Source organism: Perognathus longimembris, chromosome 25 (genome assembly GCF_023159225.1).
Source record: "Perognathus longimembris pacificus isolate PPM17 chromosome 25, ASM2315922v1, whole genome shotgun sequence".
In the NCBI taxonomy this organism is placed as follows: Eukaryota; Metazoa; Chordata; class Mammalia; order Rodentia; family Heteromyidae; genus Perognathus; species Perognathus longimembris.
This window is the reverse complement of record NC_063185.1, coordinates 3,195,175-3,222,393: the sequence shown is the minus strand read 5'-3', so window position 1 is coordinate 3,222,393 and position 27,219 is coordinate 3,195,175. Positions and strand designations below refer to the sequence as shown.

The 27,219-nt window shown below is 50.7% G+C and overlaps 1 protein-coding gene across 1 annotated transcript; it reads right to left on the bottom strand.

Annotated features, from left to right (window-relative positions):
- Nsg2 (neuronal vesicle trafficking associated 2) lies at positions 1-27,219 on the bottom strand. Its single transcript, XM_048334204.1, has 4 exons — positions 27,091-27,219; positions 14,634-14,717; positions 1,811-1,921; positions 1-192 (listed from the first exon to the last, which is right to left on the bottom strand). The coding sequence occupies exons 1-4, from the start codon at positions 27,217-27,219 to the stop codon at positions 1-3; spliced, it is 516 nt and encodes a 171-aa protein (XP_048190161.1).

Sequence of the window (27,219 nt, the reverse complement as noted above, 5' to 3'; positions counted from 1 at the left end):
CTAGTGGCCCTGGGTCTTGGGCGGCTTGGGCTCGTGGATGACGGCGGCGGCCGAGAGCCAGGGCCCGATGGCGCGCGCCGTGCTCTGCCGCGCCGCGCTGTAGTGGCTGATGACGGTGTAGAAGCGGCTTCTGGAGCTGGGGTCCTGCGAGGAGTAGTAGGCGTCCAGGGAGGCCGGGATGCAGCGCTTGTGCTGGGGAGGGAGAGGCACAGTCAGGGCTGGGGGCACGGTGGGGGGGGGGGGCTTCCGACTCCCCATCTCCCTCCCCCACACCATCACCATCACCATCACCATCATCATCACCATCATCATCACCATCATCATCACCATCATCATCATCATCACCATCATCACCACCACCATCATCATCATCATCACCATCATCATCATCATCACCATCACCATCATCACCATCACCATCATCATCATCATCACCATCATCACCATCACCATCATCATCATCATCACCATCATCACCACCACCATCATCATCATCATCACCATCATCATCATCATCACCATCACCATCATCACCATCACCATCATCATCATCATCACCATCATCACCATCACCATCATCATCATCATCACCATCATCACCACCACCATCATCATCATCATCACCATCATCATCACCACCACCATCATCATCATCATCACCATCATCACCACCACCATCATCATCATCATCACCATCATCATCATCATCACCATCACCCCCATCACCACCCCCATCACCCCGAAGGACGACATGTTTGGGCCCTGTCACCGATCTCCATCCCCAGACACATTCTGTCTGTTGCCAGTAGCATGAAGGCTGGCACGGCCCATTATCGACAGGGCACTTTATTTCTCTTATTCTTAAATTATATGTTCATTATCTTGAAGTTGTCGTTATTAAAAACAAAAATCACCACTCAACAAGTCCGTTTACAAGTACAATGCATTGTGATGGATGTCATCCCTTTCATCATTGCCGCCCCCCCCCCAAACCCTTTCAACCCTTCCCCTCCCCTCAGTGCTTAGTTTCTTAGGATCTGCCTGGAATATTTCAACTGCATTCGCCACCCCCTCCCTCCTCTCTTCAATCCTGGCCCCACCATCTTTCAACCACCAGTTTCCTGGTATTCATTTTGTTGGGCTGAATCAATCTTTCCTTCTTTCCTTCCTTCCTTCCTTCCTTCCTTCCTTCCTTTCTTCCTTCCTTCCTTCCTTCCTTCCTTCCTTCCTTCCTTCCTTCCTCTTTCTTTTTTTGTTGCTGGTGAGCCTTGAACTCAGGCCCTGGGCTCTGTCCCTGAGCTTTTTTTCACTCAAAGCTAGTGCTCTGCCACTTTGGGCCACAGCCCCACTTCTGGTTTTCCGGTGGCTCATTGGAGAGAAGAGTATCACAGACCTTCCTGCCTGGGCTGGCTTTAAACCATGATCCTTGGATCTCAGCCTCCTGAATAACTAGGATGACAGGCTTGAGCCACCAGTGCCTGGCTTGAATCTGCTTTTCTAAGGTGTTAAATGATTTCAGTTCACCCCCTACCAACACTTACGTTTTGGTGAAAATAAATATTTGCAAAGAACACTTTGTGTGTATTTGTACATTTATAAATTAGCTCCCGCTGCCACCTCTGAGAGAGCAATGTGATCTCAGCCTCCCGAGTAGCCGGGATGACAGGTGTGAGCGGCCGGCGTGGGGCCTAGGGCTGACCTTGGCCTGACATGGATTCACTCCAGGGCCCCCCTGCCTGCTGGAGTCAGGGACCCCCAAGGCTGCCATCGCCCAGATCTCGCACCCGGTACCCCGGGGGAATTCCCCTACCTTGTACACGAATCCCTCCGGGCAGCTGTGGTCGTAGGTGAAGGCCTTGTACACCACCAGGAACACGATGCAGGCGAGAAAAGCGAGGGCCAGGCTGACCAGGATGGTGACCTGCGGGGGGGGGGGGAAGAGTGAGTCGGGGGGAGGGTCAGAGGGGCCCCAGCCCCACCTCTGGTGCCCAGCCTCCCCCCCACCCCCTGTCCCCGGGGCTGGGGGCCATGGAGGGGCGGACCCCCACGGTCAGCTGCCAGTGTGACCTTCAGAGCACCCTATCATCCACGCGGGCCTCAGTTCCCCCACCTGTGGGATAATCTAGGGAGCTGTGCGCGGCGCGCACGCGTGCCAGTCCCGGGCTCGAACTCGGGGGCCTGGGCGCTGTCTCCGGGCTGCGGTGCTCACGGCCGGCGCCCCAGCACCCGGAGCCCCAGCGAGTGTGCCGGTGTATCGACGACCCTCAGGCTCCGGACTTGGCACGTACGGGTATGTCTGCGCGCATGCGCCTGTGTGCACACATGCCTGGGTATGTCTGCGCGCATGCGCCTGTGTGCACACAGGCCTGGGTATGTCTGCGCGCATGCGCCTGTGTGCACACAGGCCTGGGTATGTCTGCGCGCATGCGCCTGTGTGCACACAGGCCTGGGTATGTCTGCGCGCATGCGCCTGTGTGCACACAGGCCTGGGTATGTCTGCGCGCATGCGCCTGTGTGCACACAGGCCTGGGTATGTCTGCGCGCATGCGCCTGTGTGCACACAGGCCTGGGTATGTCTGCGCGCATGCGCCTGTGTGCACACAGGCCTGGGTATGTCTGCGCGCATGCGCCTGTGTGCACACAGGCCTGGGTATGTCTGCGCGCATGCGCCTGTGTGCACACAGGCCTGGGTATGTCTGCGCGCATGCGCCTGTGTGCACACAGGCCTGGGTATGTCTGCGCGCATGCGCCTGTGTGCACACGTGCCTGGGTATGTCTGCGCGCATGCGCCTGTGTGCACACATGCCTGGGTATGTCTGCGCGCATGCGCCTGTGTGCACACAGGCCTGGGTATGTCTGCGCGCATGCGCCTGTGTGCACACAGGCCTGGGTATGTCTGCGCGCATGCGCCTGTGTGCACACAGGCCTGGGTATGTCTGCGCGCATGCGCCTGTGTGCACACATGCCTGGGTATGTCTGCGCGCATGCGCCTGTGTGCACACAGGCCTGGGTATGTCTGCGCGCATGCGCCTGTGTGCACACATGCCTGGGTATGTCTGCGCGCATGCGCCTGTGTGCACACATGCCTGGATATGACTGCGCGCATGCGCCTGTGTGCACACATGCCTGGGTATGTCTGCGCGCGTGCGCACGCACTGCGGTCCCTCCCAGCCCCCCCTCCCTCCCGCAGGGGGGGGCGCCTGGGTCCCTCGCCACCTATGGACACGCACTATTAGGAGTGAAGGAGCGGAATGCATGAGATGACTGATCAGACAGAACACCAATAAACAACAGGTACATGAGTCATTTATATATAAATAGGTAGGACAGATGATAGGGCAAATGACAGATTACACAGGTGGTAGGTAGATAATAGAGGTAGGTAGTGATAAGGAAGCTATAGATGATTGATAGATAAATGACTTTGCTGGATCACATAGCGGATAGATGATTGATCAGATTGATGATAGATAAGGTGGGTCGATAAAATGGATAAAATGAGATCGATGATTGGTATACAGATAGATGATTGATAGATAAATAAGATAGATGATAGAGGAAATAGATAATAGGTAGATAAATGATAGTTGAGATAGATGATAACTAAATGCATTAATTGATAAATCAGATGATAGATTAAGATACTATAAAAATGGGTGATTAGTAGATCAGATCAGTAGTTCAGTTCAGTGATAGATAATACAGATAGGTGATAGATGAAAAGATTATTAGTGGATAAATCAGCTAGATGATAGGTAAGAGAAAACAGGTTATGCTGGTTGATAGGTCAGCTAGATGATAGATAAGGTAGATGATAGTAGATAGATGGATGGAAAGAAGGGTAGTGAGTGGGTGGGTGGATGGATGGATGGATAGATGGATGGATGGGTGTGAAGATGGATGGATGAGTGGATGGATGGATAGAAGGATAGATGGATGGGTGGGTGTGTGGATGGAGAGAGATGATAGAGACAGAGATAGAGACCATGGAGTGTTCTGACATTCTCATGGAAGTGGAAGGAGAGAGATTCTGTGGAGTGAATTAAGTCAGGCTCAGAGGGGCAAAGGACACCTGTTCTCCTTCATGGCGGAGGGGTTAGATCTGAATTAGAAATCTAAATTCCATATTATAAATCTGTACTGAAGCACACGCAGGGCCCCCTGCTTCCATTCCCAAACACACTGAAGCGTGGTATGGCCATGGCATAAGTTCTCTGCACAGCTCACTTACAGCCTAGCAAAACAGAAGCCAGGAAGTTGGAACTTGGGGTGTGGCCTTCCTCCAAGCCAGGGAGATTGACAGCTCAGCCACTCCAGGTACCCTGATCACTCCTGACTTGTTGTTGAGACTCAAGACCTTGGAAGCACCTTAGGGTCACTTCTGCCTCATCCTCCCTCACCCAGCCTCAGCGGAGCAGGCAGTGGGGTGCAGCTTTGCCCCCGCTTCGCCACGCAAGCAGAGGAAAGGCCGGATGTATGTATTGACCTGTGCTGTAGTAAGATCACGCGCATGATCTGGGCTCTGGGGCTCACGCCTGGCATCCAGCTACTCAGGAGGCTGAGATTGGAGGATCGAGGTGCGAAGCCAGCCCGGGGAAGGAAAGTCTATGAGATTCTTATCTCCAATGAACCACCAGCAAAAAAAAAAAAAAAGCTGGAAGTGGAACTGTGGCTCAAGCGGTAGAGCACCAGACCAGCTTGGAGCAAAAAAAGTGAAAGGATAGGCCCCGAGTTCAAGACCCAGTACAGGCATAGAAGGGCAGAGAGAAGGAAGGAAGAGAGACAGAGAGAAGGAGAGCAGGAGAGACAAAGAGTAGGAGAGAAACACACAGAGAGACAGAGAGACAAAGAAAGGGAGACAGAGACAGAGAAAGACAGAGACAAAGAGACATAAAGAGGGGAGAGAGGGAGTGAGAGACAGACAGAGAAAGACAGAGAGGTAGAGACAGAAAGAGAGACAGAGAGGACACAGAGAGAGAAAGGGAGAGAGAAGGAAATGGGAGAGACAGAAAGGGGGGAGACAGAGAGAAAGAGAGACAGAAAGACACAGAGAGACAGAGAGAAAGAGAGGGGAGAGGGACAGAGAGAGACAGAGAGGTACAGACAGAGAGAGGGAAAGGGGAGAGAGAGAGAGAGAGAGAGAGAGAGAGAGAGAGAGAGAGAGAGAGAGAGAGAGAGCACAGACAGCCCCCTTCCCACCAGGCCAGGCCTCTACCATAGCCATGGTTGGCCCCAACTCCTGGCCGTCAGCAGATGTGGCCCAATGGCTGCTCGTCCTCCTACAGCACCTGCCCGGAGGCGTCGGCAATGCACCTGCTCACGTCGGGGAAATCAAATCTCATGGAGACATTTAGAAAAGAAAAGCAACAGAGCTGCCCCCCCCCCCAGGTATCCATCTTTGGTACCCAGCACCTTGAAGCCTGCAGAGGCAGAATCAGGCCGACCCGCCGACACCTTCTTCCTAGCTGAACCCCAAAGAGCTGAGCCTGGGGCACCCAAGAAAGGAAGGAGAAAGAGGGGATCATATTGCTAACTTGGTGCTTAACTGGAGGAAGAGGAGTGGGGGGTGAGGCTGGGGGCTCCCCCACTTGGGCTGTGGTAAAGCCAACTCTGACAGTTCACCAAAGCTCCCATCCCTGGACATCCAGGAACCACCTCAGGGCAGGCGGGGTGCAGCCAGGGTGTCTGCCATCACCCCCTGTCTTCACAACTCCCAAGCACCCACCTTACACATAGGGAGTCAGAGGTGGACAGAACAACTTCACACCTGTGAAAGGCAACGCAGAAGTCCCACTACCCTGCCCTAGGTCACCCTGCCTAGAAACCTAGCCACACACTGGAGTATTTATTTATTTAGTGCTGGTTCTGGGGCTTGAACTCAGGGCTTTGGGTGCTGCCTTCAAGCTTCTGTGCTGAAAGCCAGCACTCTACAACTTTGAACCACAGCTCCACTTCCAGTTTTCTGGTTGTTCATTGAAGATAAGAGTCTCATGGACTTTCCTGCCTGGGCTGGCTTTGAACCACAATCCTCAGATCTCAGCCTCCTGAGTAGCCAGGATGACAGGCATGAACCAGAGGTTGAGATGCCTGTCCCAACCTCTAGTATTTTATTGCCTGACAGGAGAGAAAGACATGTGAGGAGACAACAAATCAAAGGCCCAACTCTGTCCAAAGACGGTAAACATCGCCATCTTACAGGGCCTGCTTCATAAAGCTCAAGAAACAAAAGAGAATATGAGTCATCCTGGGGCTTGACTGTGCACCTGACTCAGAAACAGGAGTCTGATGCACACAGACACATAAAATTAAATTTTAAAAAAAAAGACATTTGGTTGTCTCTGTGCACAAAGCCCAAGGCTAGGGGCTGGGAATATGGCCTAGTGGTAAAGTGCTCGCCTCATATACATGAGCCCTGGGTTTGATTCCTCAGCACCACATATATAGAAAAAGCTGGAAGTGGTGCTGTGGCTCAAGTGGCAGAGTGCTAGCCTTGATCAAAAAGAAGCTCAGGGACAGTGCTCAGGCCCTGAGTTCAAGCCCCAGGACTGGCCAAAAAAAAAAAAGGAAAGAGCATAACACTAAGCCTGAACAACAAAGAATAGCATTAGAAAGAAAACCTAAGTCAAGCACTGGTGGCTCACACCTGTCATCCTAGAGATTCAGGAGGCTGACATCTGAGGGTTGAGGTTCAAAATCAGCCTGGGCAGCAAAGTCCAGGAGACTCTTATGTCCACTGAACCACCACCAGAAAACCTGAACTAGTGCTGTGGCTCAAGTGACAGAGTACTGGCCTTGAGTGAAAAAGCCAAGGGACAGTGCCAAGAACCAGCACGAAAAGAGAGGGAGCGAAAGAAAGAAGAGGAAGGAGGAGGAAGAGGAGAGGAAGAAGAGGAGGAGGAAGAGGAGGAAGAGGAGGAGGAAGAGGAGGAGGAGGAAAAGGAGGAAGAGGAGGAGGAGGAGGAGGAGGAAGAGAAGGAGGAGGAGGAAAAAGAGGAAGAGGAAGAGGAGGAGGAGAACATGAAGATGAAGAAGAGAAAAGCAAACACAATCTCATTATATTATTTGAGCAAAAGTGTTACATGACATATTAGCAGGCAAAATCTACATCATGACCCCCTGAGTTCAAGTAAGGATGGCTTCGTATTCAAAATCCATTTGTATAATTCAATGAAGGAGACCAGCTGAGTGTGGGGGATGGGTGCAATGTAAGCGACACCCACACATCCACATCCGGGACCCCAGATCTGAAGTTGCTGACCAATGCAATAGACAAGAAAACCACACAGGGAGTCTAACTCCAGACAACATGACAAGAAAATAGTATCCAAAAAGGAGGAGCAAGGGGCCTCTGCCTGGTGACGCCATCATCCCTCAAAACAGGAAACCCAAAGAAACAAACTCTGCAAACGAATCATTAGCTATAGTAATAAGAGAAGTCGGTAATGCCTGTGGCAAATACATGTGCCAAAATATTCAAAGGTAAAGGCCCCGGGTTTAGTTCTGTGGGGATGTGAGTATCTGTCAGGCCCTGAGCTCAGTCCTCAGTACTACAGAGATAATTTTTATTATTTATGAATTTTACTATTAATAACTTGCTGCTTGTTGCAGTAATTTATTGCGAATCGTATGTATTTGTTTTGTTATTCATTTGTTAACTGTATTATTTTATTTAATACAAGCAATAACTGATACCCTGCACAAATATGAACCAACATTAATAATAAGCATTACTGCCAATATTAATATTTATAACAGAAAGGAATATTTATAAATATTATTATAACATATGTATATATGTACACACACATACATACATACGTACTCCCCAGGCTTGAACTCAGGGCCTGAGCACTGGCCCTGAGCTTTTTTTAGCTCAAGGCCGGTATTCTACCACTTGAACCACAGCTCCACTTCTGACTTTTTTGGTGGTTCATTGGAGATAAGAATGTCATGGGCTTTCCTGCCCTGGGCTGGCTTTGATCTCTGGTCCTCAGCTCTCAGCCTCCTGAGAAGCTGGGGTGATGGGCTTGAGCCACCAGCTTCCCGCTTAGTGATTTATTCTTAGCTCTGTGCAGACAGCCCCCCCTCTTCTTTGCTCACTGCCTCTGGGCTGAGGCGACCAGCGAGTCACCGAATCCGAGTTGGGGTGACAGGAAAGGAGTTTGTGAGGATGGCGGGAGTGGGTGCTGAGCCCCTTCAAATCCTCCTTCCCTCCCGAGGGCTGCGAGGGCTCCTCAGCCTCCTGACAGGAGGCTGGGACCCAGAGCGGTCGCCATGACAGCGGGTTTGCTTTCATTTGGGACCCCAGGGGTGACGAGCTCACACACACACTCATGTTCTGTGTCATCTTCCCTGACAGCTCCAGAGGCTGAAACAGTGCCATGTGAACAGATATAATCACATTCAATATCATCACTCGTTCTAGTCCTGGAGGCCCAGAGACCAAACTCAGGTTCTGAGACAAGGACTCAATATCTCTCTCGGGGAAAGATTGGTTCTCTCTCCCTCTCTCTCCATCCCTCACCCTCCTCCACTCCCTCTTTCTTCTCTTTCTCTCCCTCTCCCTCCTCCTTCCCTTTCCCTCCCTCCTCTCTCTCCTCCCTCTCTCCTTCCTCATTCTCCCTCCATCCCTCCATACTTTCCCTCTTTCTCTCCTTTCCCTCTCTCTTTTTTCTCTCTCTCCTTCAAAACCACAGGTCAGGACTTGGCCAAACAGTGAATTCCAGGTGAGAAAAAAGAAAAACCCCAAAAGCCAACGCTATGCTTGGCAAGCACAGGAACAGGCAGGATTTGTTTAAAACGAATCTAACCATCCCCTTTCAGCTTCATTTCATCTCGCCTTCCCCAAACAGGCAGGATCTCCTCGGATTGAAAGTCAATAGCAGCAGTGTGCATTCATGTGTGTTCCACAAACACACACCTGAACACACACACACACACCCCTTTGGTCACCAAAGCCTGGTTCTGACCCTTACATGAGGGGCGACTGTCCTCCCGTGGGGTCATCTGCCCCGGGGTGCACCAAGGGGACCAGAATAGTGACCCACCTGGGTGGGTATACGGGAGGTGGATGGAGACGTAAGTGGTCGCTATGTGTTTTAATTTACACCATGTTGTTTCCCTTTCTGTCCATGTCTTCTTTTTCTTACCTGATCTGATCTGAGAAAGCCTCACACATCACCATCATCTGGACCAACATCCCGGCCAGCGAGCAGGGCAATGCCAGGGGCATCGAGGCACCGTGGGGGGCTGGGGGGGGAGGGAGCAAGGGAAAGACAGAGATTGCAGGGGGTGGGGAGCGAGGCTCCCAGGTGAGAGGAGGGGACAAGGGCAAGCCAGATCGGAGCTGGGTGACTCGGGAGGAAATTTGGGGTGTCCGTGGAGGCCCAGGAAACTCTGTGTGCCAAGAGTTGGAGGTGAGAAAAGGCAGAACTGTAGGGGCATGAAGGGGGCCAGGGCCAGAACCCCCAGTGCTGGAGAGTTTACACCGTTGTCTGCAGCAAGGAGGGAGGCAGCAAAGATTTCTCAAGCAAAAGACGAATCTGGGTCATCAGAGGTGGTGGGGTTGAGCAAGGGAGGGGTGAGCTAGGGCTGGCCTGGAGGTAACTGGGGAGCAAGGAGAGGCCGTGTTGGTTGTGATTCAGGGCCCAGGGCTTGCCAGGCCTGATTCCCCCCAAAACACAGCACAGTGGGGAGACTTCATCCAGTGAAACAATTTTCTATATCCAATGTTTTCTGTCTCTGGCTCCCTGTCTTTCTGTCTGCCTCTTTGTCTCTCTCCCTGTCTCGTTTCTCTCTTTCTTCTCTTGCTCTCCATCTCCAGCCTCTGTCCCTCTGTCTCAAGACTTTGATGAAAACTGATGAGGCCTCGCCTGCCCCGGAAACAGAAGTCGGGGAGAAAGATGGATGACTAGGAAGGAAATAAATGATCATTTATTCATTCTTTGAAGGCATGCCCAGAATTATCTCTAGATGGTGCAACCAATTTACCAAGGTCAGAGGAGTGAAGGAATTTCCCAAGGTCATGAGGCTAAAGAGGACAAGGTCATGGCCTGAGATCTGGAGACCCACTCACCCTCCAAACCCAAGTGCTCCCCGTTACCTTTCATCTCCTTGGAGCAGTGTCTTTTGCATGCAAAACTCAGTTCCCACTGCTAGACCATACTTGGAACAAAGAGGCCGGAACTATGGATGGAGAGAGAAGTACCCTCCTTGCCCAACAGTCCCTTCAAGGATTGTAGTAACCTAAACTGATCCAGTACCAATGCCTTCTGTACCGAAGAGAGAGGAATCATTCCTTAAATTCCTATTTAGGTATTTAGAATACCTTATCAGTACCTTCAATAATAACTCTGGCACCCAAATCTATAGTAATAGCAATAGACATAACTTGAGTTATTAATGCATCCTATAAACCCAGTCATCTACTGGGTACTGGAGGCTCACACCTGTCATCCTAGCTACTCAAGAGGCGGAGATAGGAGGATCAAGGTTTGAAGCCAGCCCCGGGTAGAAAAGTCCATAAGACTTATCTCCAATTAACTACAAAAATCCAGATGTGGAGCTGTGAGTCAGGTGCTAGTAGAGCAGCAGCCTTGAGTGAAAAAGCTCAGAGACAGTGCTCAGGTCCTGAGCTCAAGCCCCATGACTGACAAAAATAAAATTAAAAAACATCTCCTCCATCTTGGGCCTGGGAAGGTGGCTTAGTGGTAGAGTGCTTGCCTAGCATGCATGAAGCCCTGGGTTCGATTCCTCAGTACCACATATACAGAAAAAGCCGGAAGTTGCACTGTGGCTCAGGTGGTAGAGTGCTAGCCTTGAGTAAAAAGAAGCCAGGGACAGTGGCCAGGCCCTGAATCCAAGCCCCAGGACCGGCAACAACAACAACAAAATCTCCATCTTGTAACCACTCACTCTTCTGTACAGCTGTGCCCAGGTTCTTCTATTATTTACTTCTATTATTTACTTCTTGATTTCAAGTGTAATGCTTATCTGTGGGGGTTCTTAGCCAGCCAGCCATGCCAAAGGTCTGAGTCCTTAAAGAATAGAGGCCCCTCCTCCAGTGGGAACATCCCACTCACTTGACCCGCCTTCTCTCCCAGTAACAATCTTGTTTGTTCGCAGCATCCATGAGAACAATGTTCGCCTTTGCCTCCAAAAGAACAATCCCCCCCCCCCCCATCACCACTGTGCTTTCTAACTTCCTTGTGTCAGCCATCGCCCTGGTAACCAACTGGTAAACCTGGCTCCTTAGCAACAAGAAGGGATGACGCCACCCCTTGCTTTAGGGTAACAGAGCAGAGACCCCCCCCCACTACCCTCCCCATCCTCCTCCCCACCCAGCCCTCCCCACCTCCTCCCACCCTACCCCTTCACACCCTCCCCTACCCTCCCTACCCCACCCCTCCCCACCTCCTCCCACCCTCCCTCTCCCCACCCACTCCATCCCTCCTCTCGCCTTGAAGGAAACACCTTGATGATATCTCCTATGTTCCCTGAGTGTCTGCTCACAATCTGACAACAGGGTCGTTGTGTTTCCAACACGACTGACTGTACTTCTGCAGCCTGTCTGGGGGGATGGAGGAAAGGGAACCCAGAAACTCTGCCAGCCCCAGTTCTCTAAAGCTAAACTGTGACTCCTCTGGCTTCCAGCCCTCTTTCTATAGCTGGAATCTCCATCCTTAGCTGTGACTCCCTCTTCCCCCACCCACCATCATCTCCAAGATTCCTCAGGGCTCCTCCCCAGCCTCCTGCTTCTCCTCTCCCCTTCCAGGCTGAAGGCCCCTCCCCCTGCCCCAGATGCCGTCAGATACCAAGAACACCCCCATACCATTCCTCCCAGCAGAAACCAGCTCTGGGAAATCTCACCTCCATGGCTGCCCTCCTGGTTCCGAGCATCTCCAGAGCCGACTCAGCTCAGCCCTTCAGAGTCTTCATTCCTCCTCCCTGCCCAGCCAGGGTCAGAGGGAGCAAAGCCAAGCTAAGGAATGCTGGAAGCTTCATAGTAGCAGAGGACTTTCTTCTGTCCTCCCTTCCACTGTTCTGGAACCACAACCCCCTTCCCTTCCCAGTTCCACGACGAATGGGGGCCCCACACGGGAAGAGGAGGGAGGGGAGCACCCACAGGCTCCAGGAGTGACAGAACAGCTCTTCTCTCTTAGAGAACTCATCTCCATGCTCACTGGTAGGTACTGACCGACTGCAGGAAGATGGCTAGAATGGACACACCAGGCAGGCCCAGGCCAGAATGCCAGCCTTGTCACCACGCGGCTGCACAAGCGGCTGGTGGGAGCCACCATTCATCTTTGAGAAACAAAAGTCCTCCCTCAGTTGTGGGCTACAGCCTCCCGACGGATGCCTGAATCTCAAATGCTGACCTCTGTATCAATCATGTCTCTACACCGATGTACCTATGGTAAAGTCCAGCTCGTAAATTAAACACAGTAGGAGATGGACAGCCACGGTAACATGCTGTAGAGCTTAGCAGATTCAGTGTGTGTGTGTGTGTGTGTGTGTGTGTGTGTGTGTGTGTGTGTGTGTGTGTGTGTGTGTGTGATTCCTGGGACTTGAGCTCAAGGCCTGGGCGCTGTTCCTGAGCTTTTGTGCTCAAGGATAGTTGGTGCTCTACCACTTGAGCCACAGCTCGCCACTTGCAGCTCCTTGGGTGGCTCTTTGGGGCCGGGAGTCTCATGGATTTTCCTGCCCAAGCTGGCCTCCGACTGTGATCCTCCGATCTCAGCCTCCCGAGCAGCTAGGATCGCACGCACGTCTGACCACCAGTACTAGGCAAAGTGCAGCATTTTCTTTTCTTTTCTTTGTAAATAAAAACTTAAAGAAGCAACTTGCTATTTCTTTTCTTTTCTCTCCTTTTATCCTTTTCTTTCGGCATTTCTAATGTTCATTTCCAGAGGTCCCTGATGGCAGCAGGGCCTGGTCCACGTTCCTAGCTCTGGCTGCTATGGCTGACCTCCTTCTGGCCTCAGGGCCTTTGCATAAGCTATGTGCTCTCACCCCCACACATCCTGGTGCCTACAGAATGCTCACGTCCTTCTCCTATCTCAAGGCTCCTGAGTGACCCCCCACCCCCGGGGCCTGTCCCTGAGATTCGTGTCCTTCCATGTCACAGCCCCGCTCCGTGGCTGTGACTTGAGACCGCTCACAATCCAGCGTGCATCCTCACAAGCCCTCCACACCCACCTCTGCCAGCACCCAGAAAAGCAACCCCTGGGTCTATACCATCAAGATGTCAGCTTTCCACCCCCTCTGACTCTTTTAGAGCTGATACAATCATCTCATCTCGGCTGACTAACACTGGACGTTGTGTGGGCATTGTGATCGACGGCGGTTCCTGAAAGTGGAGGAAGAAGGAGGTGGGTGGGGCAGGAAAAAGAGGGGAATAAAAGAGACATTTATCCAGGAATTGTGGACAAATACAAACGCTGGCAGGGAGGCAGGGGTGAGAGGGAGGGAGGAGGAGCAGGGTGTGTGTGTAGACATCTGCTCACACTGCTGGTGGGAATGCAAACCTCTGTGGAAGTCAGTATGGAGACTCCTTGGAAAAGGAAACACAGAACTACCTATGGTCCCGCCACACGCCTTGGGCATCCAGAATATTATGGGTCAAGACACCGATCAGGACTGAGGGTCTCTATTCACCACAGCTAAGTTATGGAAACAGCTCAGATGCCCCATGGGCGGGTAAGTGGGTTTAGAAAATGTTATACAAATATTTACAACAGAATTTCACTCAACGGAAGAGGAATCTTGGTGAAGCCAGATCTAAAGTACACAGGGAGGAGGGAGGAAGGAAAGTGGGAGAAAACGAGCAAGGGGTAACAATGTTCCACAAGATAGGTACGCATGCCCTGACTTATGTAACCGTAACCCCTCGGTACATCACCTTTATAATAACAATTAAAAATTATTATTGCCATCAAAAAAAAAGAGAAGAGAAATAATGTTATTTACAGGGAAATGGACTTGGAGAAAAATGGTGTTATGTGAAGTAAATTAGGCTCAGAGAGACCAAGGAAGCGTGTTTTCTCTCCTAGGTGGAAGCTGGATCTAATGATGAACATGGATGAAAACACACACAGGGTCCTATGCAAAGAGACACAAAAGCACGGTGAAGGCAGAGGAGGATGCAGTGATGGAATCCTTTGAACAACGAACCTACACGAACAAGTGTGCAGCTGGGACAGATGTTGTCAGATGGGGTGGTGAGTCCAAGAGGAGGGAGCAGACAAATAGAGGAAAGGTGGGCAAATGGAGTCACAATATTCAATGTATACATGCAAAAATGAATCCAGGTCACTTGAGGGGAAGGGGTGGGGCTGGGAGAGATGGGGGAGGGGAGAAGAAGGGGGGGAATTGATCAAGATGCATGAGACTCATAAACTGACATGTTGAGTTGAAAATTAAAAGGGGGAGGCATTTATCAATGATGGATTTTATCTCTATATGCTGGATTACAAAGACAAGGAGGGGCTTCAGGAAATTCTGCCTCCACTGCCTGTGTCCTTCCCCCTGGCCCCTGGTCGGGCCTGCTCCTCCAACCATGGGGGTCTGTGCAGGGAGCTGACCACAGCCAGCCTTGCCATGAACTCAGGCCTTCCCCCATCACCCACACTGACCGTGAACTCCGCGATCTTCGGCACCCGGAACTTCCCTTTGTTCTTCTGCTCGGGCTGATACTCTGTTCTCGTCTTCACGATCACCTGGAAAGTTCAGCCAGGGTTAGCATGCATGGAGAGTAAGACTTCTCTGGTCCTGGTCCCTTCTCCTAAAAACTAGCAACGGAGAATGCCCCCATACCATCCCCCAAACACACACAGGATGACAAAATTCAAATTACTCCTATCATGCTTCCCCATGTCCCCAGTACGGACATCCACACAGGAGGAGTGTGTGTGCGTGTGTGTGTGTGTGTGTGTGTGTGTGTCTGTGTGTGTGTGTGTGTCTGTGTGTGTGTTACAATCCTGGCCTTTGAACTCAGAGCCCGAGCCCTGTCCCTGAGCTTTACCATTCAAAGCTGGCACTCTACCCCTTGAGTCACAGGTCCATTTCTGGGTTTTTTTGGTGGTTCTTTGAGGATCAGAATCTCTTAGACTTTCCTGCCCGGGCTGGCTTCAAACCACAATCTTCAGATCTCAGCCTCCTGAGTAGCTGGGATGGCGAGCTTGAGCCACCAGTGTTTGGTTTTCATACTTTGGCTTGTTTTTAAATGCTGGGCGGTAGTGGTAGCATGGCTCTCAGCTGGCTACGTGATGATGCGGTGGTGGGGAGACTATCACAGGGCGCTGTGTGGCTGAGCAGGGTGCTTGGGAGGCAAGGTGCGGTTTAGGCACTTCAGGTTTATGAGATGTGCTTTCAGTGTAAGGGAAGTTTACATGGATAGGATGCTATGGGACAGGCCTGCCCATCCTCTCCTCCCTTGGAAGCGCTGCCATCTTGTTCTGTGTCTCTTTCTCCCCCACGGTCCAGTCTTTCTGTTCCCTCATCAAGATCTAACTCTTATCCCTGGGCTCTCTGAAATAAGGATACTGGGTCTAACTGGCACCATCTTGATCACGTGGCAAATAGGGAATAGGGTTTAACTGGCACCATCTTGTCTTCTTGGTGGATGGTGAAGGGCAGGCCTGAATCCCTAGAGGAAGGGAAGTCCCACCCCCAGGTGATGGGCAGGCCTGAATTCCTAGAGGAAGGGTTGGGGACTTGAACAATAGGTTACTGGACCTGCCAGTCCTGGCCCAACCAGCTCAGCTGCCATTTTTTTGCACGTTGCCTCCTGTCTGGGGTCATCATGGAGTCCCACTTTGGCTCTCCAGTAGCGTTGATGTGGTTTGTTGAGATTGTTTTCTGCTCTCTCCTACTCATAGCTCATGTCTCTGTTTCCTATCTCAGCTTCCTAACTGTGTTAAGTGTATCCAAGGCTGCAGGTTTGGGGGGGGACATGTGTCACTCGCAGTCACTTTCTAATCAAGCTCTCAAGGGGCTGGGAAGGTGGCCTAGTGGTAGAGTGCTTGCCTCCCACGCACGAAGCCCTGGGTTCGATTCCTCAGCACCACATATGTAGAAAAAGCCAGAAGTGGCGCTGTGGTTCAAGTGGTAGAGTGCTAGCCTTGAGCAAACAGCAGCCTGTGACCTCTGAGAATGTGACATGGAAGTCCTGTGTCACACTCCATGTTGGGATTTCCTAAAGCTGGATCCTGGCTGTGTTCTCCCCTCCCACAAGCCCTAGGCTGGGCGCTTTCCTGCTCGAGTTCATCTTTTATTTTCTGGGCTTCCTCATGTGTGTCTCCATTCAGACCTCACCCAGCACAGGTCTCGCCCTGCTGGACGTTGTCCTTGGATCAAGGAATCCCCAAGGGCTCTGCTCCGGCCCCAGGCCCCAGGCCCCCAGTGCACCGGCTCCTGCCCCTCCTGGTGCCTGTGGCCATGGGACTCCGGAGAGCCTTCCAGGTCCCAGTTCCACCTGTGTCCGTCCCTCTACCCTTCCCACCTTCCCCTCCCACGGCCCAGATCCAGTCACTGTCCCCACCCGAAAGAAGCCTAAGAAAAGCAACTTTGGAGACAAAAGGAGGGATCAGGAACCCCCAGACAGATGGCCGCTGCCCCTGGACCCGAAGCAGCAGCTTCAGGACCTCAGTGAGGATGGGGAGCCAAGGGGGAGCTTGCATGGGGGGGGGAGGGGCTGGGGGTGGAGAAGCACAGTGCCCCCTCCACCTCCCTCCCCTTTCCTCCTCTCCCTCCCCCTCCCCCAGCCCCCCATCGCTGGGAGCTGTGGGAAGCTCTCGGCTTAGTTCCTAGGCCAGGAGACAGAAACATCCTTTTCTTTTTATGTAAGATACAGCAGCAGTTACTTAAAAAAAAAAAAAAAGTCTATGAAGAAGAATGCAAATGTCAGCCAATTGTTATGAATTCTGCCTAGCAGGAATCTGCCTGCAGAAGGAGGGAGGGAGGGAAGGGGGAAGGAGGACAAAGAGATGGGGGAGAAGGGGAGGGGAGGAGAGAGGGGGAGATGGGAGAAGAAAGGGAAGGGGAGGAAAAGGGAAGGGGAAGGGGAAAGGGGGAGAGGAAGGAGAGGGAGGGGAGGGAGAGGGGAAAGGACAAAGGAGGAAGAGGAGAGGGAGGAGGGAGAGAAGGAGGGTGGAGGGGAGGGAGGAGGGAAGGGAGGGAGAGGAGGAGGTAAAGTGAGAGGTTGGAGAGAGGAGAGCAAAGGCAAGGAGGAAGGGGAGGGAAGGGAATAAAAGCTTTTTTGGATATTCTTTTTCCTGCAGTAAAAAATAATACACGCACAAGCGTGCTTACACACACACACACACACACACACACACACACACAGTGCCCTGAGCACCTTGATTTATAACAAAGAGCGAGGTGGGAACATTGTCCATTGTCTTTTTATCACTAAAATCGATAGACTTCAGGAAAATGGAATTCCAGATTGCCAAATATCCTGCTGGGGGAGGGGAGCGGCTGACCCAAGGCCTTGCTTTGCTCCTGAAGCTAAGTTGTCTTCAGTTATCTTCATGAATCTTCCCCCATGTTAGCGGTGAGAATCATGGCTTTCCGCTCTTGGGGAGGCCTGGGAGGAGGACGTGTCTACAACCAGGGCGCCCCTCCGTCCTCCCCCATCTCTCCCCGTGTGACACGGGGGCACCCCACTGTCCAGCGGGCCGCGGATCTGAACCCCACATAATTGGCACTGGGAAATGGGGCCCATAATTCATCCCAGGAGACCCCTTGTTGGCTGGAACCCCTCAAGGGAAGTGGACAGCCAGGGCCAGAGCGAGCATGGAGCGGGGAAGGTGTAAAGCATAGACCATGGAAACTGAAGGATGCACTGCCAGGATCCTCAGCTCTCGGGGAGGTTTGCACATGGAGAGGTTTGCACACGGGGGAGGTTTGCACATGGGGAGGTTTACACACCAGGGAGTTGCACACAGGGAAGGTTTGCACATGGAGGGTTTGCACACAGGGAGGTTTGCATACAGAGAGGTTTGCACACAGAGGGGTTTGCACACAGAGGGGTTTGCACACGAAGGTGTTTGCACATGGAGGGGTTTGCACACAGAGGGGGCGTTTGCACATGGGAGATGTTTGCACACGAAAGGGTCTGTACATGGGGGAGGTTTGCATACCGAGGGGTTTGCACACAGGGGTGGTTTGCATACTGAGTGGTTTGCACATGGCAAAGAGGATCAATCCAGGAACAGAGCTGCTGACAAGAGCATGCCCGGATTGTCAGGAGCTAGACTCGCACAAGACAAAAATAGCCATGTGCCAGGCGCTAGCCGGGTTGTGGAGAGAGAGGGCAGCGCTGCCAGCCAGGTGCCAACCAACCATACCGGGCTCTGCCTGGAGAGCCCCTCCTCCTGACCCCATTCCTCCAGGCACTCCCTGCCCGCCAAGGTCGCCTGGGGAGTTCGAGGTCAGTCTGGCCAAGGCTGAGCCCCATGGCCGTCTCCTTGCCTAACATCCCACATGGCATTTTTACTATTTTATTGTCTTGGTGTTTGTGGTACTAAGGTGTGAACTTGGGAATTCTGGCTTTTGTGGCTAGCTACGCTGGTGCTCTACCGCTTGAACCATGCCCCCAGCCCTGCTTTTTTTTTTTTTTTTTTTGTCAGTCCAGGGCCTTGGACTCAGGGCCTGAGCACTGTCCCTGGCTTCCTTTTGCTCAAGGCTAGCACTCTGCCACTTGAGCCACAGCGCCAGTTCCAGCCATTTTCTGTATATGTGGTGCTGAGGAACCGAACCCAGGGCTTCATGTATACGAGGCAAGCACTCTTGCCACTAGGCCATATCCCCAGCCCCTTTTGTTGGTTATTTTGGAGATGGAGTCTTGTGACCTTTCTCTGAGTAGCTAGGGTGACAGATATAAGCAACAAGTGCCTCACTGATGTGTCATATATAACATACAGCTTAGTTCATGTATCATTTATGTATTGTATATAGTATGTGTTTGCACCCATACACTATATGGTATATATAACATAAATATATCTTAGGTTATATATTATATATAGCATAAATAAAATTGTGTATAAATACATAATACATATTAGTTATATATAATACATATATTATATAATATACATATGTTATATACATATATTACACATAACATAAATATATCTTGTTATATGTTATGTATAACATATAAACGTGCATAACTACATAATATATCAATGTATAACATGCTATATAATGTATGTAATATGTGATACATGACACATAGCATATGTGATATAATGTATATGTTGTATATCATAATATATAATCTATATATAACATATAACAATATAATGTAATGTATGTGCTATATTAATGTGTATTGTAGATTATATGTGATATAATGGATATTAGTATTATAATGGATATTAGTATTATAGTATATAATAGACATATTACATATACAGTATGCACATAGCATGTACATCTATAGTATAAGCATATTATAGATCATATATATAGTATGATATAAAATACGCAGGCATTGTCCCTCTGGTGCTGAGTTCACCTCTCCACCCTGCAGTTACTCCTCCCTTGGGTGTGGAACTTGGGCACATCATCCCCACTTCCCAGACGGGGAAGTTGAGTCCCAGGGAGCAGGAGCAGCTCGGCAGCTCGCGTGGCCGCAAGGAAGCAGAGCGGAGGCCTGAAGGAAGGCTTGGTGAGCGAGGCCTGTGGGCGCTACAGGATCCGGGGCCGTGGGCACAGCCAGCAAGAGGGGTGCTCACACCTAGTTTGAGTCCCAGGCTCAGACAAAAAAGTGAAAATTAGGGGCTGGGAATATGGCCTAGTGGTAGAGTGCTTGCCTCGCATACATGAAGCCCTGGGTTCGATTCCCCAGCACCACATATATAGAAAAGGCCAGGAGTGGTGCTGTGGCTCAAGTGGCAGAGTGCTAGCCTTGAGCAAGAAGAAGCCAGGGACAGTGCTCAGGTCCTGAGTCCAAGGCCCAGGACTGGCAAAATAAATAAATAAATAAAGTAAGAAGTAGATAGATAGAGTACAACTTATCTACAGATCACTGAGTTGTCCACTGAATTATACATATGCATATTATATATGTATATATATGCATACTGAATCAGTGAATGAACACATCAGTCCTGTCTCTAATGAGGGAAGGTGACGTTGAGATCTCCGGAGGCTGAGATCTGAGGATCACAGTTCAAAGCGAGCCTGGGCAGGAAAGAGCATGAGAATCTTATCTCCAATGAACCACCAGAAAACCAGAAGTGGAGCTGTGGCTCAAGTGGTAGAGCGCCAGCCTTGAGTGGGAAGGAAAAAATAAAAAAGGTCAAGAACAGTGCCAAGGCCCTGAGTTCAAGCCCCAGAATAGGCACCAAAAAAGAGAAAGGAAGAAAGAGAGAAAGAGAAAGGAAGAGGGGGGAGGAAGAGGGGTGGGGAAAAGGAAAGAAAGAAGGAGAAAAAGAGGGAGAGAGATTGGGAGGGAGGGAGGGAAGGAGGGAGGGAAGACAAAAATAAAAAATAAAATAAAACAAACAAGCCAGCTGTCCCAAGAGAAGTGATGGCTCCCTGAGCTGTGTCTCGGGGCAAGGAGGCCCCGGTGGGTGCCGGGGAGACGCCCTGGGCTCCGTGCCCTTTGCCAGCTGAGAGCAGCATAGCCCACCACTCGGGAGCCCAACACCCGGGGACTTCATGGTCCTCTGTGACGGTCGACCCTTGGGCTACTTATTCCTTCTGGATGTCTAGTGGGAGAAAGGACAATATGCCATCCCACTCTCTCTGAGCCACGTCCCTAAGACCATGTCCACATTTGTTCCCCGTTCCCCTGTTGAGTGAATAGTGTGTTCCTTTCACAGCTGAAAAACAGCACAAAGGCCAGGCACCAGCGCCTCACACATGTCATCCTAGCGACTCAGGAGGCTGAGATTGGAGGATCACAGTTCGAACCCAGTCAGGGCAGGAGAGTCTATGAGATGCTTAGGTCCAATTAACTAACAACAACAAAAAGCTGGAAATGGAGCAAGTAGTAGAGCACTAGCTTTGAGTGAAAAAGCTCAGAGAGAGCACTCAGTTCCTAAGTCCAAGCCCTAGGACTGTGAAAGAGGAAGGGAGGGAGGGAGGGATTAAAAAATGTGGGGAAAAACCCCACACTACAAAGCACAACAACATAAGACCCAGAGAAGTTAAGCACTTTGCCTGAAGCCATAGTCAATAACTAGCTTCTCTGGGTGTTGGAACGACCCAGGATTTGGGATTTCTTGCACACATGGAAGTTTGCATTTCATACATCATGGGCCCTTAAATGTCTCCATCCTTCTCCATAGCATCCAACTACACTTCAGGGCGGGTTTCAACAGACTTCATCAATAACACGCATTCCGCCCAGAGACTGGCAGCTGGCTTGCGGATCATCTGATGTACCTGGATTTATTTTATTTTATTTTATTTTTTGCCAAAGTCAGATGGTGCCTGTCCGTGGCTAGCTTTCTACTGACCAGCTATCCATTCGCCTCAGGTACAGACCCGGGCTGCCTTGTTGATTCTTTCTTTGCTAACTCCTAGACTATAGTCAGCTGTCTGAGCCTGTTCCTGTATCTGTAAAGGTGGCATGATAGGATTTCAGACAGAGACACAGACAGACAGACAGACAGACACAGACACAGACAGAGACACACACACACACACACACACACACACAGCTTTTAAAGAAATCTGGGGTGCAGTGGTTACTCAGCAAAATCAAGGTAGCTGGACCCCAAAGGCATGTCACAACTAGGGTGCTGGCTGGCCGGGTCCTGGTTTCTTGGAGCTTGCTGCCCTCAATAAAGCCACTCAGTGCTTCTTTTTGAGTCAATTTCTTCCCTCAGCAAGTAAGAAACAGAAATTGATTTTTGTTTTGCTGTTTTGTTTTGTGCTGGTCCTGGGACTTGAACTCAGGGCCTGAGTGCTGTCCGTGTGTGTGTGTGTGTGTGTGTGTGTGTGTGTGTGTGTTGCTTCATTGTTGGTAAGAGGCTCATGGACTCCTTCCTGCCTTGGTTGGCTTTGAGCCATGATCCTCTGATCTCAGCCTCTTGAGTAGCTGGGATTATAGGCATGAGCCTCCTCACTGGTGCTCCAACTGCAGTTCACTTCTCAACTAGACAGGCCCTCCAGCGAGGGGACCACACAGATCTGACATCTGCTCATGGAGCAGAGAGAAGAGAATCTCCCTGAGCCAGCCTGGAAAGGAGGCTTAGCACAGCCCCCCACCTCCCTCTGGTGCTATCCCACCCCCACTAGTATCTCCTGAATGAACCCAGCAGGGGAAGCCAGCTGGGCCCTTGCCACTTGTGCCTCTTCTCCCACCATTCACTGTGGAGCTGCTGGAAGAAATGGAGTCACCTTATTTTTTTTTTTTTTCAGAAGAGAGTAACTGCTCCAGTGCTGCCTGGAAAATTATCAGGGAAGAAAGTTCTAGAAGCATGAGACAGAGCTTGTCCTTTGTCCTTAAGCTACAGCACAGTAGACAATGTGGCTTTCATAAAAATAAGAGCCTGATTTTGTGATTCACCTCCCCCAAGCCCTTTCCATACCAGGTGCTGGTAGCTCACACCTGTGATCCCAGCTACTCAGCACTCAGCCGGGGCTGCTCCCTCCCTGTGACTTCACTGGCTAAGGAGACAGACCCACGAAGCTTTATCCTTGCTTTCATTAGGTACCAAATTCTTCCACAGCTTCTATTTGGGCCAGGGCTGGCTTGTAATGTCTCTTCTCCATCAGATGGATGGCTCTGTGGATGTGGTGGCCACACTGGCTTTTTGTGGCTCTGTACACTTAGCCTAGGCACAAAGAAGCTGGCGGACTGACTGGATGGTTGTATGGATGGACAGGTGGATGAAGGAGTACGTGAGATGGAGGATGGATGAATGAATGATGGGTGGGTGGATGAATGAATGATGAGTGGGTGGGTGGGTAGATAAGTATGTGGGTGGTGGATGGATGGGTGGATGGATAAATAGGTACAGGGGTGGGTGAATGCATGTATGCATGGGTGGGTGAATGCATGTATGCATGGGTGGGTGGGTGGGTGGATGGGTGAATGGGTGGGTGGATGGGTAGATGGATGGGTGAATGGGTGGGTGGGTGGGTAGATGGATGGATAATGAGTAGATAGATGGATGGGTAGGTAGATTGATGGATGGACAGATGGATGGATGAATAGTTGGGTGAATGGATGGTAGATGAATAGGTAAGTGGATGGATGAATAGATGGGCAGATGGAGAAATAGGTGGATGAATGGATGGATGGATGGATGGATAGATAAATGCATGGATGATAGATGGATGGATGAATGAAGGCATGGATGGATGGAGGATGGATGGGTAAATGAATGGATGGATGATAAAGAGATGGATGGATGAATAAATGGGTGGTTGAATGGATGGGTGGATGATGGAGAGATGGATGGATGAATAGGTGGGTGGTTGGATGGATCAATGGATGGGTGGGTGGATGGGTGGATGATGGAGAGATGGATGGGTGGATGGATGGGTGGATCGATGGTAGATGGGTGGATGAATAGATGGGTGGGTGGATGGATCAATGGACAGTTGGATGGAGGCTTTGTGGCATGGAAGGCAGTCAACTGCAAAGGTGCTGCTGAGGTACTGGTGCTGAGCCCACTGGGCTTCCAGTGCTCCGTCTCCACTCCACCTGTGGTCCTTAGGTGACTCACTCCAGCACCCCACGCCTTGGTCTCCTCCTGGGATAAACAAATGCACTAACTCCCCCTCCCCCCCAGGGCTACTGGGAAGATGGTGCAGAGGGGAGTGGGCTGCCCATCCCTCGCCCAAAGCAGTGCTTTGCCACAGGTGTAGTTTGAGTCCCCAGAACCCCTATGCCCAAATCTGGGGTGTTCAGTGGAGCAAGGAGGAGAAGGTATGGATCCCCTAAGAGACGGGAGCATTGGGATGCTGCTCACACCAGAGATGGGCCCCAGTTAGTTCCTGGGAGAGTGAATGGTTGGAAAAAGGGCTGAGATCCAGCCCCAGTACCACACGCCTGTTGTCCCAGCCACCCAGGAGGCTGAGATCTGAGGATGGTGGTTCAAAGCCAGCCTGGGTAGAAAAGTTCATGAGACTCTTATCTGCAGGGAACCAGTTAAAAAAAAAAAGTGAGAAATGGAGCTATGGCTCATGTGTGAATTACTTGCCTGGAGTGTCAAAGCCAAAGTCCAGCAAGAACATGAGGCCTCGAGTTCAAATCCTGGTATTGGTATGTGCCCACGTTGCACACACACAGGTAAGTCTGCTTCCGGCCTCTGCCCTGTGTCCTGTCTCACCACGTGAGATCTCCCACGCTCCCCTCCCGCTGCCATCTGCCATTCACAACAAAGACACAGCGGGCTCGGAGCCAAATAAAGCCCTTTCTCTTATCCAGAAAAAAAAAAAATCCGTGTATTTTGGTTGTGAACAACAGAAAATGGACTGGCCCGCACATCCACTTCATTCAGACGTCACTAGGCTTTTTTTTTTTTTTCTCGTAATGGTTTGGATTTTGTACAAATAAAGAGAATACAGTGGACGAATGCCCGGACAATTTGCAATATTACCCGAGAGCTGCGTTTTCTCTTGTCTGTGTTCCCCAATTGGGGGTGCGGGGGGGGGAGATAAACCCCATGACTTTACGTAGGGGCCTCAAAGTTTCCTTGTTTCTGATAGCTTAGTTTCAAATTCTCTAACTGGAGTTTCATCAAAGGGCTCACAAAGGAATTGGGGTCTCACACAATCACCACCACCCTAGCCTTGTGAAGTGTCCCTCCCTGTCCGTTTACCTATGGGGAGGCTGAGGCAATAGGGGAAACTTGCTCAGTTCCTCTGGTCACTATCCTATATCCTGATCGAGAAAAAAACAAAACAAAACTGGAATTCACTCTTCACACATCTGTTCTGTCAAGATCACAAGATGTTAAATATCCCCAGGAGGAACTAGGAATACGGTGCTCTACTTCTGAGAACAGAGTGCCAGGCACCAACCAGTAGCTCACACCTGTAATCCAGGCTACTCCGGAGGTTGAGATCTGAGGAGCGTGATTCTAAAGCCAGCTGAGGTAGAAAAGTCTGTTGGGACTCTTGTCTCTAAGGAAGCACCAAAAAGCTAAAAGTGGGAGCTGGGGCTCAAGTGGTAGAGTGCCAGCCTTGAGTGGAGAAAATAAAAAAAGAAAAGCTCAGGGGCAGTGCCCAATCCCCTGAGTTCAAGCCCCAGGACTGGCACACACACACACACACACACACACACACACACACACACACACACACACACAATCAAACACAGAGATTGCCTGCTACTGATGTAGCAAGGACCCAGTCCCGTCTCTTTGCTTGGAGATGTGCTATTTGGGGTGTTGGACATTCATCTGCAAGGACTTTTTTTTTTTAATGAGGGTGGCTCAGAATTGTCTTTCTGCCTGGCCATTCCTGCACCATTCCCTGGCTGGGGGGTGGGGAGGGGGGTGGCCAAGGGAGGGAGATGGGGGGGGGGCGAAATCTGTGCGCTTTCAAAACAAAATGACTCAACCGCCAGCCAATCAGCCAGGCTCTTTATCCAGCGCTGCCTGCGGGTTGGTTAACACACACACACAATGCCCTCCTGGAGAGCGCGGTGAGCAAAGGAGAAAAGGAACAGCAAAAAGATGGATTCATCTATTGTTCCGTCACATTCTAAAAACCCCCAGCTCTCCCAAGTGAACCCCAAATCCTATTTCTCCCACCTGTATGTATGCATAGCACCACACCACTCCCCCCACCCCCCCACCCCACACACAACGCTGGCTTTGTACGAACACCACCTCCATTTTTTTTCCCCCATGGATTTCTCCTGTCAGGAGATGTGCCATCAGCCAATGGCTCATCCCCAACCACGCCTCCCCGAAAGACACTCTCCCTCACTCCTGCTGCTCCCCTAAAGCCCTCCCGCCTCCTGTGCCCCCCCCCCAACACCAGCTACCTCGATCTCCCTGGGAGGCTTTTACCCTCCTTCCACCCCCAACTCCTAGGCAGCCTTTACCCTGTCCTCTCCCCCAGTCCTGTCCCCAAACCCTCCCCTCCCCTCCCCAACAGAGCTCAATTGTGCCCACCCGTGCAGGGGTGCAGGGCCCGCCTTCTCCCCACCCTCGCCGTGCCTGGCCTAGCATCCATCTACCACCATGCCTGTATTCAATCACTGTGCTGAATAAGGATTCGGTAAATGTATAGATGACACACACATATATATATATGACCTATCTATGTGACAAGTATATACATGACAAGTACATATATAACAAATATATGACCTAGTGACAAATGTACATGACAAATGTACCTATGACCAATATGTATGTGATAAATACATATATGACTGACATCTATGACATATATAGAGCAAATATATGGAGGACAAATACATAAATGACACATAAACATATATATGATAAATGTATGTGACAAATATATGATAAATAATATGACCAATATATAACAAATATATGTGGCACCTCTGTGACAAATGCATATGAAAGATATGACATATGACAAATCTATATGTGAGAAATCTCTATGGCAAATATATTTGCACGCACATGTATTTGTGTATATATATGATATGGAAATCTATATTTGCATGTTAGATCTGTGTGCATCTATTTGTATATATAGATACATATCTACATATCTATCCATCCCTACTCCAGGGGCAGGGCCTTAGCAATCAAGGCTTCTTGGATTGACTCTCATTCTCTGTCTTTAAATCTTCTCGACAGCCTGCGTGTGTGTGTGTGTGTGTGTGTGTGTGTGTTGTGTGTGTGTGTGTTGTGTATTGGAAACACCTCCTTAAGATCAGCAAAGCCCATTTTCCCCCTCCTGTCACCCGCCAGCAGCTTTATTTGTATTCATCCGCTGTGATTGCAAAATAAAACAATAAGGAGGGGGTGATTCATTCAATCAACAACCACCAAGAATACACACTCACCCGAGTCTGTGATGCCTCTGGGGTTTTTTTGGGAGGGGGTACTGAGGGTATGGGGGGGTTGTCTGGGGGGCTTCTGGGCTGCCCTGTCTCCGGGATGGGAAGTGGGGGGGGGGGCTGGTTACCTTCTCAGGCGCGGGCAGCTGCAGGTGGTCCACCTCCAGCGGGGTGATGAGGGGCACGGTCTGGAAGCCATCCTCCACCGAGGGCGGCTTCAGGCCCTTCTCGCTGGGGGTGCCATTGAGCTTCACCAT